This window comes from Papaver somniferum, chromosome 6 (genome assembly GCF_003573695.1).
Source record: "Papaver somniferum cultivar HN1 chromosome 6, ASM357369v1, whole genome shotgun sequence".
Classification (NCBI taxonomy): domain Eukaryota; kingdom Viridiplantae; phylum Streptophyta; class Magnoliopsida; order Ranunculales; family Papaveraceae; genus Papaver; species Papaver somniferum.
The window spans coordinates 95236639-95252310 of NC_039363.1; the positions used below are offsets into that span (position 1 = coordinate 95236639).

A 15672-nucleotide genomic window follows, 5' to 3' on the forward strand; every position below is an offset into this window, starting at 1 on the left:
ATTGAAGGCTTTGTGGATGGTTAAATTATCTCATAAAGTTAAGTTGTTTGCCTGGAAATGTATCAAGGTATAGTCCCAACTAGAGATAAGCTTTATAGATATAAAACTGATATTGAGTTGCACTGCATTCTATGTAATCTTCCTAGTGAAACCATTGATCATATGTTCATTGATTGTCCTTATGCAAGATCATTTTGGGTGGCCTTAAAAAATCAATGTGACTAATATTCTGTCTCATCATGGCTCTTTTAGAAACTGGGTTATATCTTGGTTTTCTGCAGGAAATAACCTCATTTTTGGATTATGTATTACTAGAAATAACATAAATAAACTTCTTATGGTGTCAATATGAACTATCTAGAAGGATAGGTGTTCAAAAGTTTTTCAGTATATAAATTCTAACTGAATATTGTTGTTAAATGGCATTCATAGACTTGTTACTCCTGTTGCTAATCACTCTACTAGTAATATAAACTCTTTGCAAGTGTTGAAATGGAAAGCTCCAGACAGTATTATCTGAAAATAAATTTTGATGCATATTTTTTGCTTGAAACTTTACAAGGAGGCATAGGTTTAATTGTAAGGGATTTTGCAGGGACCTATTTTGGAGCTCAAGAGAAGTACTTTGATGGAGAAATGATGGAAGGTCTGGAAGTGGAAGAGCTGGAGTGCAGGGGAATGAAAGAAGCCGCAACTTGGGATGTTTCAAAGAATCTGAGTAGAGTTATTTTTGAGTCAGATAGTGAAGTTTCAATAAAGTCCATCAATTAACAAACTTATGATGTTCATTGGAGAAATCAGTCTTTAATTCTTGACATTAAATTTCTGTAAAGTAAGATTAGTCATTGGAGGTGTGTCTATGTTAAGAGAGAAGTAAATGGTGTGGCAGATAAGTTAGCCAAAAGAGCTAGAATATTCAACGTTGATTTTGAGTTCTTGAATGATCTTCCTCTCGCAATACAAAACTAGGTAGATCATGATCTTCATATAACCACTGATTTGTATTAACATATTCTCTCTTTTTGAATCAAGAAAAAAAAGAACTCCTAGGAGAAAGTCAAGATACGACTGGGAAAATTTAGCCATAACCCACTTACGACTAGGAAATCCACACCGTAAAGACCTACCGATTGTTGTATTTTCTTATTTTCCCAATCGTATATATTCTTTATAGATGGGAAATAAAAGATTCCCAGCCGAAAGTACTAGACCTCTTTTTGTTTTTGTGATTATCCGAACTACTTTCATCTAGGAAAACACCTACTTACGCTGGGAATTCCTATTTTCCAAACCGTGTACCGGTTTTACGGATATGAGTTCCTATTTTCCCACCCGTAATATATGATTTTCGGCTGGGAAAATAAGAATTCTCAGTCGTAAACAGTTTCAGAAATTGATTTTTTAACCCCTAAATTAATCGAATTGAGCCTTTGAACCAATCAAAAATAAATGGTGGGTTTATTTAGATTTTTTGTATGATCACCATCTTCATCATTATGCGATGGATAAAAAGAAGAGAGGAGGAGGAAGAAGAAGAATAGATTTAAGTATTATTTTTTTATGATCATCATTTTTACCATAATAGTATTATGATCATCATATTCATCATGATTTATGAAAGAGGAGATAAGGAGAAGAAAAATAATAAATTTTTTTTTATTATTATCATGATCTTCGTCATGATTTATGAAAGAGAAGAGAAGGAGGAGAGGAATAGTAAATTTATGTGTTTTTTTAGTGAATAGTTAGATTTGGGTGTATCTGTACTGGCTAGTCTGCGGCCTCTAGAAATTATTGATGCATATCACTAGAAGACAAAATAAGACATTTCGAAGTAAAATGAAAAACCCCTTATCCAACTATTTTCCTTACTAGATATTTTACTATTGATTAATTAGTATTAATTCGGTTGATTAAAAGATGTTTAATCTTGTTAACCTAGAAATCAACTAATATTAATTCATTATCAAAACATGAAAGAAAAATTGATTTTTTTTGCAAAAACATCAACCCAGAATCAGCAGATGTTCATGCACTCGTACACCGATCCTGGGTTGATATTTTAATATTTTAATTAGCCAAGATCAACCAGAATCGGTGCATGTTACTTACTACATATCCCAATTGTAAGAATTAGTAAGAATGATACACACACATAGACCAATTCCTAACACTACATTAAAAGAATCGATCCACCCAAGGCTCATAAAATCCTATTTTAGGTAAGAAAATTATACAGAAAAGTTGTGCAATCCACTATGAGTCAGTTTGTATGAACACTTACATAAACCGGTTATGGGCTTCATAGTAAAGATTTCAAATGCTATATAATCGGTTTATGTGAACATTCACATATATAATCCAATTCTAATAACAACAACAAAAATATACATAAAATTGCGTATTTTTTCCATATCCATCGGGCGGTATGGGCATGAACATCGACCGATTCTGGTTAAATGTTCTTCAACCAGAAAACACATACATAATAAATTGTTTGATGAGCTCATGAACATCGATCAACTATTATAAGAATCAGTCAAATGGACATGAACGTCGATCGAATTATTAAACATAGTAACCCAAGATTGTTTGTAATTTTCAATTTTGAATGGATAAACCAATCACCAGTATGATTAAAAGTAATGGATTGCAAAAGACAACGTTTAATTTTAAAAAAAAAATTGAAAGGGGATGATACAATTTCCTTTAAATCCATCAATCTGGTTAGAATCGATCGATGTATTAGGTCTTAATTTTAGTTTGTAAGGGAAATGATTTGAATTAGTTTCAAATCTAGAAGAATAAGCCTTAGAATTATATCTTAGTAGTGAGGGTTACTTAGTATTTTTATCTAGTTTAGACACCCGTTATCCCTTAGTCCAGGTGGGTGAAGAAAATGGTAGGCCTCAAGTAAATTCATATAAGCCCCAGACTAGCTAGGTTATTTATGGGTAAGAATATTTTTTACTTTTTATATAAATTTGGTCCCCTTATCCGTGATATTAGAATATATTTTTGTCATTTAGTGGGCTCCCAAAACTCTTCGCTTCAAGCCCCAATAATAGGATTCTATCAAGAGGAGCTCTCTCACTATACTAGCCTAGTATTACTAGGTCTCATATGGAGCCTTAAGACTATCAATTCTATTTATGAATTTTCTTTAATTAGACCTTATGTGGAAGTACTTAGTATTTTTTATCCGTATCCCGATAAAATTTGTCTTTCCTTTGTTATCTCCAACATCTAGCTTCAATATCATCTCATTTTTTTTCTATTTCAGCTTCAAATTGGATCACCTTATCAATATTACAACCTCCTGTATCAGACTTTTGAAGCACAAAGAGATTCTCTTTAAATCCGGTGATTGTTCTCTAGATGTGCCCAAACATATGTTTATTCTCAAACTATCTTACGGATTATGAACAAAAATATAAGCTATGGAACCAAAGACATTAGTATATCAAGAATTTGAAATTTATGTGACACAAGCGGAGTTCTGAAGCCAATTCTCAAAAACAAAAACTCTAATTTTTATCTTTGACAACGAAATTATTGTACAACTGGAGAAGAATTATGGACTTATAATCATAGAATTGTCATACGTAATCATTTTACAATCAAAACATAACATACAGTTCAATTGGTCAAGTCTTTATCAATATTTTTGTGGGGTAGTTTTTTTGATTAAAAGAATGTAAAATGGAGAGAGAAAATTACATGAATCGTATGACCCATAGATCTTGTTTTCTATTCTCATGTGGTGGTTTTTCTCCAAGGAATTAAAAAAGGTACCAAGGGGAAAGAGAATTCTATGAATCGGTTTGATTCGTACATGACTCAGTGCGATTCTGAGCTAAAAAACGAGTCAGTCAGAATCTTGTGGTGATTCAAGAACCACCTCATCGTAAGGGCTTGGATTATTTTTTTTGACTTAAAAGGGAATATTTTATAAAAAGATAACTCAGCCACCAAAGTGACTAAGCTAAAAAGAATACAACTATGGTTGCATTAAAGCATCTCAATTACATAACAGAGTTGACAAAATATAACCCTGAAAGATATCAGTGTTTATTGTCCAATTGAACAAAAGACACTTGACCTCAGTGATAATCTGCTCAATAGACTTCATGACATTGTTGTGCAGTCTATTATTACATTCTTTCCAGATACACCACCAGATTGCAAAAGGCAAATACCCCCACAATCTCTTAATTCTGCACTTGCTTTTCTTGTTGCGCCACTCCCATATTGTCCTTATGACATCACAACAATGTGCCCAAGTAATACCAAAACTTTGCAAGAAAAAAGCCCGAACTGAAGTTGTAGTGTCACAGTGAATGAACAGATGAGCATTGGTTTCAGTATGAGAACCACAGAGCAAACAGTCATCATCTTGAATCATTCCTGCACTATGCATATAATCAAAAGTAGGAGCACCATCATAGCATAAAGTCCAAACCAGAAAATCCACTTTCAATGGAATTCTAGGATTCCAAAGTTGTTTATCAGGGAAAGAAAGAAGGTCATCTGTCTCAAGAGCATTATAAGCATTAGCCACAAAAAATCCTTTCCCTTTTCCATAGATCCAATGTCTTTCATCTGTTGTAACCAGACCATTCAATCCCAGACTACTTGGATCACCAATCATTGCTAGCAAATTCACAACCTCTAGCATCTCCTCCTCATTAAGACTTCTTAAAAAATTCAAATCTCAAGCTCCCTCAGGAGAGATCAAATCCTTAATGACTGCATTTTTCTTTTTAGAAAGATGAAACAATGTAGGAAAGAGAACTTCCAAAGACTGCTCTCCCACCCAAACACCATTCCAAAAATAAATACTACTTCCATTACCAACAATCAAAGAAGTACCTGTTTTAACAGAATCTCTGGATTTCAGAATTCCATCCCACAAACTGAACAAACAGATTTGTTAGAGTGATTAGGAAATAAAACTTCAGTAATTCCACCAAATTTCTGGTTAATAATCCTTCTCCACAATGTAGTTTTCTCACTCCCATACCTCCATATCCATTAAGCAGGCAAATCCTTGTTTACCAACTGTAACTTCTTTATCCCAGCACCTCCTCTACTTTTTGGCAGATTCACTCTAGTCCAAGAAACCCAACTTCTTTTTTTAACTGAAGTAGAAGAACCCCATAAGAAGTTCCTTATGATTCTTTCCATCTCCTTGACCACACTAACTGGCATCTGAAAAATTGAAAGATAATAAACAGGAAAACTTGATAGCACACTTTGAATCATGATGAGCCTCTGACCTTTTGAAAGGTATCTATTCTTCCAAGCTCCTAGTCTTTTATGAAATTTTTGAATGATATCATTCCATACATTTTTACATTTAGACTTACTACCCAAAGGAATTCCCAAGTAATTCATAGGAAAATTTTTTGAAGAACAACCAAACAAATAAGCACAAAACTCCCCATTATGCATTTGACCAAGACCCACAATTGTGCTTTTCCTAAAGTTAACCTTTAGACCAGATATAGTTTCAAAGGATACTAAAATGCTTTTCAAATTGGTAATATGAGATTCATCATCCTTAAGAAAGACAATTAAATCAGCTGCAAATGGGTAATTTCAGTACCTTGTTGTGCAACTTTGAAACCAGTGATAAGACCCTGAGCAGCTTCTTTTTTGAACATCAAAGAAAGAACCTCAGCAACTAAAATGAAAAGAAAATGAGAGACAGGATCTCCCTGTCTAATACCTTTTTGACTTTTGAATAAGTCAGTAGCTTCACCCTTAAGCAAATCATCAAATCTTGGTGTAGTTATGCACCATTTGATCCAGCTCCTCCATTTACAACCAAAACCAAATCTAGCAAGAACAGTCTCCACACAACCCCAGTTAACATTGTCAAAAGCCTTTTCAAAGTCTACTTTGCATACTAGACCAGATTCCATTTGCCTTAATTTTGAATCTATGAGCTTAGAAGCAATTAACATACCATCCTGTATTTTCCTTCCATGCACAAAATCCCCTTGGAATTCAGAAATAATTGAAGGAAGTACTACTTTTAACCTCTCAGAAAGATGTTTAGAAATAACTTTATATATACTCCCAATGAGACTTATAGGCCTGAAATTGTGCAAAGAGACTGCACCACCACATTTGGGAATCAGAGTAATGTTTATGCAATTCACCCTCCAATCCAGCACACTAGAAGTTTCAAATTCCTTCACAACCTTCATGAGATCATTTTTAATCACCTTCCAACCAATCTTGTAGAACTCCATAGTGAAACCATCAGGGCCTGGACTTTTGTTAGCACCAAAATTATCCACCACTTCCTTGACTTCTTCTTCAGAAAAAGGCTTCTCAAGATTAATACTCTCACTAACTGAAATAGTATGCATCTCCAGATTTTCAAAAGAGGGTCTTGCACTAAATTGTTCAGTGAACAAAGAAGAGTAAAATCTTTTTGTCTCATCGGCTATTTTCTTCTTATCAAAACACAAATTTACTTCAATTTTCGAACAATTTATACTATTGTTTTTATACTTGAAAGAAGCAAGTTTATGTAAATAGCTTGAATTAGACTCACCATCCTTCATCCATCTTTCTTTTTCTCTCTGATCAATTCTTCTATCCAAAGTCATGGACACTTCAGCATGCTTTATCTTTGCTTGTTCTCTAGCCACCACATCCTCATCATCTAGCACATTAACTTCCTCCAAGTTATCTAGAAAATCAATTGTAAGTTCTAAATTATCTAATTGAACCTGCAATTACCAAAAGTGACTTTCTGCCAGTTCTTAATCAGAAATTTAAGAGCTTGTAGTTTCTTTGAAAACACAAAACTTGGCTTCCCTGCAAAAGACAAATTATTCCACCACATTTCTAGATTATTTAAAACATCAGGATGAGTTAGAATAAAGTTATCCAATATGAAAGGGGACTTGAGCTTTTCACCTGAATTGCAACATAACATGATAGGGGCATGATCAGAGATAGGCCTCTTCAATCTCACTTGCATTGGAGCAGGACAATGATCTTGAAAATCTGGAGACAATAAGAATCTATATAACCTTATCAAAATTGGAGGATTTTGAGAAGTTGTCCAAGTAAATCTACCACCTGCCATTGGAAGATCAATTAGAGCAAATTTATTTGCAAAAGATTTGAAGGATTTCCTGTTTGCAACTCCACCACCAGTTCCTATGGCTGTCTACGGGGTTGATTCAGAATATGTCTTATAAGGGCCGGTGATGCTCTTGCATTCACCAATGTTGGTTACAAAGAATTTTTTATGGCCAGGTTCTCCGATGGGCTAAGGAGTGTAGTTTTGTCCCCATACTCAAACCATGAAACACATACGAAATTTCCTTAGCATCTTCCTTTTAGTAACTACAGAAAATGGGTCATTTGTCTAAATATTTTGAAAACATGGTTCTAATGGACAAGTAAAAATTAGTATGGGTGAAATGGACACCAAAAAAATAACAGGGATGAAACTAGATTCATCCTGACTTAAACTTAAAAAATAGCCAGGATGAAACTGGATGCGTCCTGATGTAAATTAAAAATAAAAAAAAATGTGAAAATGGGTAAGATGAAACTGTTTACATCCTGACTATTTTTACATTTTTGTCCATTTAAACAATATCAAAATCTAAATATCTTTTTCGCCCAGAAATTGTTAATTTTGGTCTTTTTAACCAATTTTGTGTAGTAACTCAATGATCAAAAAAAAAAAACTACTGCAGGTGGTCAACACGGATTGATGGCAAGCAACCTGACTCAAGCTCATTCTAACCACTTATCATTGCAATTTACAGGTGGTCAACACGGATTGATGGCAAACATTCTAACCACTTATCATTGCAATTTACAGGTGGTCAACACGGATTGATGGCAAACAACCTGACTCAAGCTCATTCTAACCACTTATCATTGTAATTTACTTTTTTGAAAGTTGCTTAAAATGGAATTGATTATGTAGCCAAAAAACTGCTTAGCTTCAAAAAGAACGATTTTTGGGGGACCATGGTTTTTTTGGGGGACCATGGTTCTATTTTTAGTATGACATTTAGAAGTAAATCTTGGTCGCCCCTTATCTAGATATTTATATTAATACCTAAACTATCCTCCTGATTAATTTTGGGTAATCATTAGTGAAATGATTAAGCTAAAGAAGTAGAACTATTGAGAGAGTAAAGTTAGAGAAGATGAAGAAGAAAAACATGAAAAAAATTTACCAACCACAACCGGAGGAAGAGCATCTGGGTTATCAGGTATGCTTCAAACTTAGATAATGTTGGTTTAATTGCTCCAAAATTTCAAAAAAATGAAATTTTTTATGTAGATTTGGGCCAGTTTGGTTACCATATGTCAAGAACATGTAACGGAACACACCTGAAAGTGTAGTTCGGTTACGTTTTCCAAACACGCAGGTTACCGAACTCACTCGTTAATGGAGGTTTTGGTCGTACAGTGTAATGTTCGGTTTACCCGCAATGTAACCGAACTTTAGGGTCTAGAAGTTCGGTTGCTTTGCAAACAATAAGTAACCGAACTTTACGTGAAAATAAAATTTTACCAACTGTACATAGTTCGGTTGGTTCGCAAACTTTTATCCAAAAGCGTATCTAACCGAACTCACCGATAAAAAAAAAACCAAAGTTACAGTTCTATATTCGGTTACCTAGTATAAAATGGTAGGTAACCGAACTTTGAACTTAACAATTTATTTGGGTACATCTTGTGTGTTCGGTTACATATCAAATTTCTCTACCAACCGAACTTAAAGTTCGGTGATATCCTTATTTTGCGAAGGAACCGAACTTATGGACTTGTGTTGTTCTAATACAAGGAGTTCGGTTAATAGTATTTTTTGCAAATTAACCGAACTCTGAGTTTGGTTAAGAAAAAATTAATTCGTGATAACAGAACTTTGTGCGACGAAACCGAACGTTTTGCGACGTAACCGAACTAAAAGTTCGGCTGAAACTTGTTTTTTGCGACGTAACCGAACTTTTCTCTGAAAAAAACCACCATTAAACCTCTCTGCAACTTCCATTTTCAACTCATTTTGATGATTACTTCTCATTTATTCAACCAAAAACGAATGACAAGTAATGGGTTTGTGAGAATATCTTTGTTAGTGTTTTAAATTAAGCTATATATATAGGTGGTGGTGGTTGGTGGTGGCGGTAATCGGAGGTGGTGGTGATAATCGGTGGTTATTGGTGGTGGTGGTGGTAATCGGTGGTGGTGGGCGGTGGTGGTGGGAGGAGGAGGTGGTGGTAATCGGTGGTTGGTGGTGGGATAATCGAAGGTAGTGGTGGTGGTAATCGGCGGTGGTGGTGGGAAGAGGTGGTGGTTATACATATATAGGTGGTTATTAGGTTGGTTTTAAATTAAATTAGGTTAAATGGTAGGTTAGTCATTTCAACACTTTAAAACACCCCATATAATTATAGGGAAGGTGACCTAATAAAACCATGGTCCCCTCAAAAAAAAAAAAAATGCCATGGTCCCTAAAAAAAACCATTCTTCAAAAAAGAACATACCCAAACTAGATTTACCGCGTGAGACCAAGCCCATGGTCTTTCAACGTCTAAAATTGGCAAAAAAATGGAAGTTTCCAACTCCATAAAAGAAGGCATTTAAAACAGATAATTTTTTTCATTAATGGGAGAGATCCTTCGACAGCAGCAGGAAACAAGTACTAGTAGCCTAAATGCCTTCTTCTTTGGTTTCAACTCTATAAGTGTATCATTCAGGGGGGTTAGGTACCAAAACTTGCATTAACATCGGGGATCTTGAAGAGAACAACAGTAAGCCTTTGGTTTTTGGGTCCTTCATTTTTTTGTTGCAGTGCAGCAGGTGCAGGCAACAGTTCTTTTGTGGATTGTTTTCGTTCCTGCGAGGGATCTCTCTTTGTCACTGATTGATCAAGCTCTAAAACAAAGCAGAATATGGCAAACATAAATTCGGGGTAAGTATTAGACCTAGTTCCAATATTGTTGCACCTTACATATTTGACATAACTTGAATTGTTTCTCTTATAACCATCTCTGTAGAATTTTAAGATTTTGTGGAAACTCCAATAGTGATGCCGAAGATTTTACCGCTGTTACTAAGTTTACGTTCCAAGAACTTGCTGCTGCCACGGGAAATTTTGCACCAGAATCCATTTTGGGCGAAGGAAAATGCGGGCGTACATTCAGAGGTTGCTTAAAGAGCAGTGGCCAGATAAGCTTGTTTCTACTAGCCATAACAAAATTTTCAGTGCATCAGTCAACAACTTGGTGAAAAATTGAACAGGTGTTTGCATTAGCCAGTATAGTCTTTGTCAATTCATAAGTTGTTCTTGAATTACTCGTGGTGAGTAATGTACAAATGTTATTTTCACAGGTAGTTGCAGTTAGACAAGTTAACGAGAAAAGCGTATCTAACATCTACCGTGGCCAGTCATTGTCTTCGACAATTAATTTGCGTAGCCTCTTATACCATCCTAACATAGTCGATATGATCGGTTACTGCATTGACGGAGACCAGATATTTTTCGTTTACAACTTCCTGCCGTCGGGATCTTTAAAGGATCATTTACATGGTAAGATGGCCTAGTGTAACTCAATCCCTTTCTTTCATTGACCGCATTCTATTGGCACTAAGATGACTCAATGTGGTATGATTATGTTGTTTTAGATCTTCCGCCCAATAAGAAGCCTCTGGACTGGAATACAAGGATTAAAATTGCAGCTAAAGGAATAAAATACTTGCACGAAAAATCAAAGCCTCCAGTAATCCATGGAAATATCAAACCTTCCAACATTCTCCTATGCAAAGGATATCACCCCAAGCTGTCAGATTTCCTTGGGTTTAAAGAACGGATTCCGGAATCTGACAAGTCTAACCATGCAAGGATTTTCAGCAGTCAGTGTTATCGCCATGCACCTGAATTTTATATGAAGTTTAAACTCACTCAACGATCCGACATCTACAGTTTTGGCCTTGTCTTGCTTGAACTGATTTCAGGGCGCATGGCTGAGATTAGACCTAGTCTCATTGAATGGGTAAATTAGTTGAATAGTTGTTTACTTTATAAACATTTCTAAGTGAATGGGTAAAACTGAGCAGATGCAGAATGAGAATATACCAGCTGATTGAACTTCTTGTTTGTTTGGTGATTGTGCGGGCAAAACGTAAACTGGTGGGCGGTCATGAATTCACTGCGTTGGCTGATCCACTACTGAAAGGCCGTTATCCAGAGCAAGGCCTGTATCAAGCTCTTTCTCTTGCAGCTGAGTGTTTACAATCTAAAGATGCCAGTCGGCCTCGAATAGGAGATGTTGTGAACGTTCTATCAAATTTAGCCTCTCAAATTTATGACCCAAAGACAATCCAGATTAATCGCGCAGGCACATTAACAATTGGCAATCTTGACAAGGAAAGACTGACAGAGCTATGGCAGCACGTCTGGTCTTTCCCAACCTGAGTCACTTTTAGTCTTGTATGATATTTATATTGTCAGATTCGGAAAACTGACAGCCCACTTTCTTGGAAGAAATGTTATTGTAATTCTTTTCAGCTGAGGTAAAAACTGAATATAGAATGAGATTAATGGGGTAGAAGCAAGCTGTATTTTGCTTGTACACATAATTTCTGGGTCCTTATCCATTTACAGTAATTAAAGCGGTGATTCAACCGGATGACGATGGGGTGGCAAATAACCAGCGAAAATATGGTTGCTCTAACCTCATTTGTGAGATCCAAATTAACTTCAGTGAAACTATGCAACATCATAAAGGCCAATCAGATCACACTAAAAACATCCATATCCAACATAAATTAAGTTTACACGAAGACACATCCCAAAGGTAGGTTCCAAATCCATGACAGTACCAGCATGAGAATTCTTAAGCAAAAGGCCAGACCACAACAACAACAACAAAAGCACAATCCTAGAGAAAATGCAAACTTAATTGCATTTTAACATTTTATTCTAACATAACATCATAGACACCTCTTGATTTCTGGGTTTAGTTTTTTACTTCAGCTTCTTCTTCTTGATGACAATGCTTAGTGCACATGCAGCGAGCACGAAGACCTCTGCATTTCCCACCGGAGAACCCTTCAGTTTGGCAAACAGCACCACAGTTACTCTTCCTTACACATATTCCCTTGAATCTGTGACTGGCTGACTCGCAGAGCCTGGCTTCAGCTACATTTGGCCCCATCTCTTCAAAATTCAAAATCAAACAACCAGTTAGTACACAAAATTAGTATATAAATGCACAAATCATGTTTGGTTCTGTAAAACCAAATAATAATACAAGAACATTATAATAAGTCAAGAGATCTTGAATTGCGACACCCTTGGACCGTTAACTATGAGTTCATAATCTTTTAAATAACAAGTTAAATATGTACATATGTATATGAAACTAAAAAGAGGAGGTAGAAAGTGAGATGAAGAACAAACCAGTAGCGAGAAGAAGCAACATAAGAACTACAACAGTGGTTGAGAATACACGAGTAGAACGCTCCATATTGACGGAATTATAAGTAAATAAACTAGCTAGTTACAGAATGAAAAGAGAAGAAACAGAGAATGAAGTGAAGTTATGTGGTGCAAGGGATGAAAGAAAAGCTAACTAGAGCTAGTCCTTTATATAGGCATTCTCTCTACCTACAAAGTCCAAGTTAATTAATTTGGGTTTAAGGATTTTCTCTACCTACAAAGTCCAAGCTAATTAATTTGGTTTAAGTGAAAGACGATATGGTTTTGAATACCTTTAAAGAAAGTAAAGGAAATGGAACCAAATCCGAATGATACCCCCTTAGTGGGACCGATTTCAACAATTATTTCTCATCAATAATTTTACCTATATACCGCAGCAGCGTGGAGACGTGTACTGTGACAGTGCGACTGTGACTAGTCAGTGAGAGTACTGGTACGTGACTATCTCCATAAATAAACTACCACGGATTTTCTGAAATTTTTATGGTTATTGTCATTTTCATTTACAGTGTCGGTAAAATCACATTGGAATTGTAATATGGGATGGGACTAGAAGATAAACAAAAACAACAAAAATGCGCATGAAATCGATGCACTCCACTTGCACTTTGATTTTGATTTGTGAGTAGTCGAAAGAGATGCACAATACACGGCTTGCACTTTACATGTTTCTTAGTGGATTGATGACAAGAATTTTCAAAAGAAAATCCAAAATATCTCTCAACCGATAAGTATTCACCAACCAGATTAAGGAAAACGATGAAAGTGTACACCATTTCATTGATTGATTGACTGGTACCGTTCACGTGTGTTGCGTATGTCACCAGTTGCTGTTTTCATGAGTATATGCACAGAAAAAAAATCAACTATCTCCCCGGAGTAGTATTTACTATTTAAGCGCGCAACTACAGTGATGAATTTGGCTAAAGATCAAATTTCTAAGGAGTTAGATTTAGAGATATTGGGGTGAGGCTGAGGCCACCCCAATTCCGCCACAAGGCGCATTACATCAAAGCTGAGAAGAAAAGGTTACAAAGTTGGATGAAAAATGGCAGGTTCAACACCCATATCGGCGTTTCTTCTGCCATATCTGACCACTTTATCAGTAGTAGAATTATAAATCCTACCGACATAATCTAATCTTGAAAACAAGAAACTGTTTAACATGAAATGACAATCATCTAAAATTATTTTACTGAACGAACATAGTTGGTGATTTTCATTTTAAAGATACGTGATTGCATTCTTTGTGGGTAGCAGAATACACTCATTTCTTTTATGTTAATGCATGCTTAATAGAAAATTCATTTACTAAAAGAATAAGGTGAGAAAAATATTAACTCTATTATTGGGGCTTTGAAGTCGATGGTCTTTTGGGGGCTGTTTAGGGTCATGAAATAGTAAATGAAGCTATCCCTTATCACATCATAATCCTAGTGTCTATTATACCATTACCTAAATTTCACTATTCATACAAAAATAAAAAAAAATAAAATCTAAATCCTAAATCTGTAATCTATAATCTATAATCTTCTCTTTTCATTGACAAATCATAATGAAGATGATGATCATGATTTCATCATGATCGATAGTTAGTTTACTGCTAACTCGACCGAGTCACGCTCTGCAACTCGGCGATTGACTCAGTGGATTTTTTCTTTCTCGGATCTCAAATTTCGTGCTATTATACATTAATTCAGGTGATTTTTGGTGTCTTAATTCTTGTTTTCATTACATATTCATGATTTGGAGTCATTAATTCAGGTATTTTTATGGATTCTGATCTGAAAAACACTTGTTCTGATGATTCTCATTCAAAAAAGTTAGGTTTAGATAATGAAAATTCTTCATCGAAAGTTCATTCGATTGAACTTCCTGATGACCTATTTGAAGAATGTTTAAATCCATGGAAGTTTTCTCTCATCGGGAGATTAAGCTTACAGAAGATAAAATTTGTTGATGCTACTGTTTTTTTACGTCAACAATGGAAGTTAAGAGGAGAATGCAAACTTATTCCACTTGGAAGGGGTTTCTTTACTATCAAATTGGATAATGAATATGGTCGTCAAACTATTAAGGTAGGTCAGTTAATCCAAATCTTATTAGGAATTTGTTGAGCAAAATCCACCTCAATAAGAACATTTGCATAATATCCAACTTCACATTGGGCAGTAGCTGTGTCTATCTTAATAGGTGTTCCAATTTCCTTACATATGGTGAATAATATCTTCTCCTTCCAGAATTCCAATCCTAAACTAGGAAAACGAACTCAAACTTAAGCTTTAGATGTATGAATGTTTGATGGCCGAAAGTTTGAAACCCAGTTCCTTGTAAAACCTGATCATTAACCTCAAAATATGGTGGTTTTTTTTAGAATATTCCAATTCCTGTGTGTCCAAAATTCTGTCACAATTGCAAAATAGTTGGTCATTTAACTACAGAATGTGCAGAGCAACAATCAAACAGCAAGTAAAGCTCAGCAAAAATCCATTGCTAGAGCAGAGATTCCTCATACACCTTTTGATATCTGTGACAGATCTGTAACTGAAACCTCAACAAGGGTTCCTGCTAGTACTTCTAAATATATTCTAGAGCAACCACCAATACATGATTCTATTAATAGAAATATCTTAGCTCCAGTGTGAAATAGGGCTTCCTCCATCATCCCAGTGTTGGGGTTTAGCTTCTCATGTCAAAAACACGCTCAAAATATTTAATCATGGCTCAAATAGGTGTTTTTATTGAAGAAGTGAATCTGTAACAGATATAATTGTTACAGAATCCACTTTTACGGAAGCTGCCCTTACAAATAAATTCTAACAAGAATGGTTGTTGCAAATCTGTTACAAAGGTATTGGATTTGAAAGATTAGGTAACGGTTTCTTGCTAAGTTGCGAAGTGTTCTACGACGTTGTTCTTCAGCAGCAGAAACTTCTTCTCTGCAACTCTTGATTTTCACCTCTGCAGCTTCACCAAGCCCTCAGCTCGGTCCCCCAAAGTCTCGACTTTCTCCCTTGAACTCCCAGCAACTTATATATAGCCAACAAAGCGATTTAATCTCCCCAAAAACTCATCGAAATCTCTTCTTTCCTTCCTTGGAAGTTACGGCAATAATCTTTTCTCTAAATTGTTCCACGCGTTTCTGAGCTTTCCCGATTGTCTCAAACTCTTCCTTACAT

At 35.5% G+C, this 15672-nt stretch overlaps 4 protein-coding genes across 4 annotated transcripts; 1 reads left to right on the forward strand and 3 right to left on the reverse strand.

Annotated features, from left to right (window-relative positions):
- Positions 1-4021: 4021 nt before the first annotated feature.
- On the reverse strand, positions 4022-4651 carry LOC113291134. The gene has a single exon (XM_026540701.1). The coding sequence runs from the start codon at positions 4649-4651 to the stop codon at positions 4022-4024; it is 630 nt and encodes a 209-aa protein (XP_026396486.1).
- Positions 4652-4714: 63 nt separating this feature from the next.
- LOC113291135 lies at positions 4715-9955 on the reverse strand. The gene is made up of 6 exons (XM_026540702.1): positions 9763-9955; positions 6995-7101; positions 5609-6746; positions 5350-5522; positions 5063-5211; positions 4715-4916 (listed from the first exon to the last, which is right to left on the reverse strand). Exons 1-6 carry the CDS (start codon positions 9953-9955, stop codon positions 4715-4717), a joined length of 1962 nt encoding a protein of 653 aa, XP_026396487.1.
- Positions 9956-10178: 223 nt separating this feature from the next.
- On the forward strand, positions 10179-11467 carry LOC113291136 (receptor-like cytoplasmic kinase 185). The gene is made up of 4 exons (XM_026540703.1): positions 10179-10277; positions 10384-10582; positions 10678-11045; positions 11132-11467. The coding sequence occupies exons 1-4, from the start codon at positions 10179-10181 to the stop codon at positions 11465-11467; spliced, it is 1002 nt and encodes a 333-aa protein (XP_026396488.1).
- Positions 11468-11774: 307 nt separating this feature from the next.
- Positions 11775-12743, reverse strand: LOC113288471 (defensin Ec-AMP-D2-like). The gene is made up of 2 exons (XM_026537511.1): positions 12455-12743; positions 11775-12211 (listed from the first exon to the last, which is right to left on the reverse strand). The coding sequence occupies exons 1-2, from the start codon at positions 12519-12521 to the stop codon at positions 12012-12014; spliced, it is 267 nt and encodes an 88-aa protein (XP_026393296.1). The 5' UTR covers positions 12522-12743; the 3' UTR covers positions 11775-12011.
- Positions 12744-15672: the final 2929 nt, after the last annotated feature.

Coding starts and splice junctions, on each gene's coding strand:
- LOC113291136 (XM_026540703.1), top strand. CDS start 10,179: ATGCGGGCGTACATTCAGAGGTTGCTTAAAGAGCAGTGGCCAGATAAG. Junction 10,583..10,677: donor TTTAAAGGATCATTTACATG/GTAAGATGGCCT, acceptor ATGTTGTTTTAG/ATCTTCCGCCCAATAAGAAG. Junction 11,046..11,131: donor GACCTAGTCTCATTGAATGG/GTAAATTAGTTG, acceptor AGAATATACCAG/CTGATTGAACTTCTTGTTTG.
- LOC113291134 (XM_026540701.1), bottom strand. CDS start 4,651: ATGATTGGTGATCCAAGTAGTCTGGGATTGAATGGTCTGGTTACAACA.
- LOC113291135 (XM_026540702.1), bottom strand. CDS start 9,955: ATGTTTGCCATATTCTGCTTTGTTTTAGAGCTTGATCAATCAGTGACA. Junction 7,102..9,762: donor CGATGTTAATGCAAGTTTTG/GTACCTAACCCC, acceptor TTCCAATGGCAG/GTGGTAGATTTACTTGGACA. Junction 4,917..5,062: donor GCTGGGATAAAGAAGTTACA/GTTGGTAAACAA, acceptor CTGTTTGTTCAG/TTTGTGGGATGGAATTCTGA.
- LOC113288471 (XM_026537511.1), bottom strand. CDS start 12,521: ATGGAGCGTTCTACTCGTGTATTCTCAACCACTGTTGTAGTTCTTATG. Junction 12,212..12,454: donor GTTGCTTCTTCTCGCTACTG/GTTTGTTCTTCA, acceptor TGAATTTTGAAG/AGATGGGGCCAAATGTAGCT.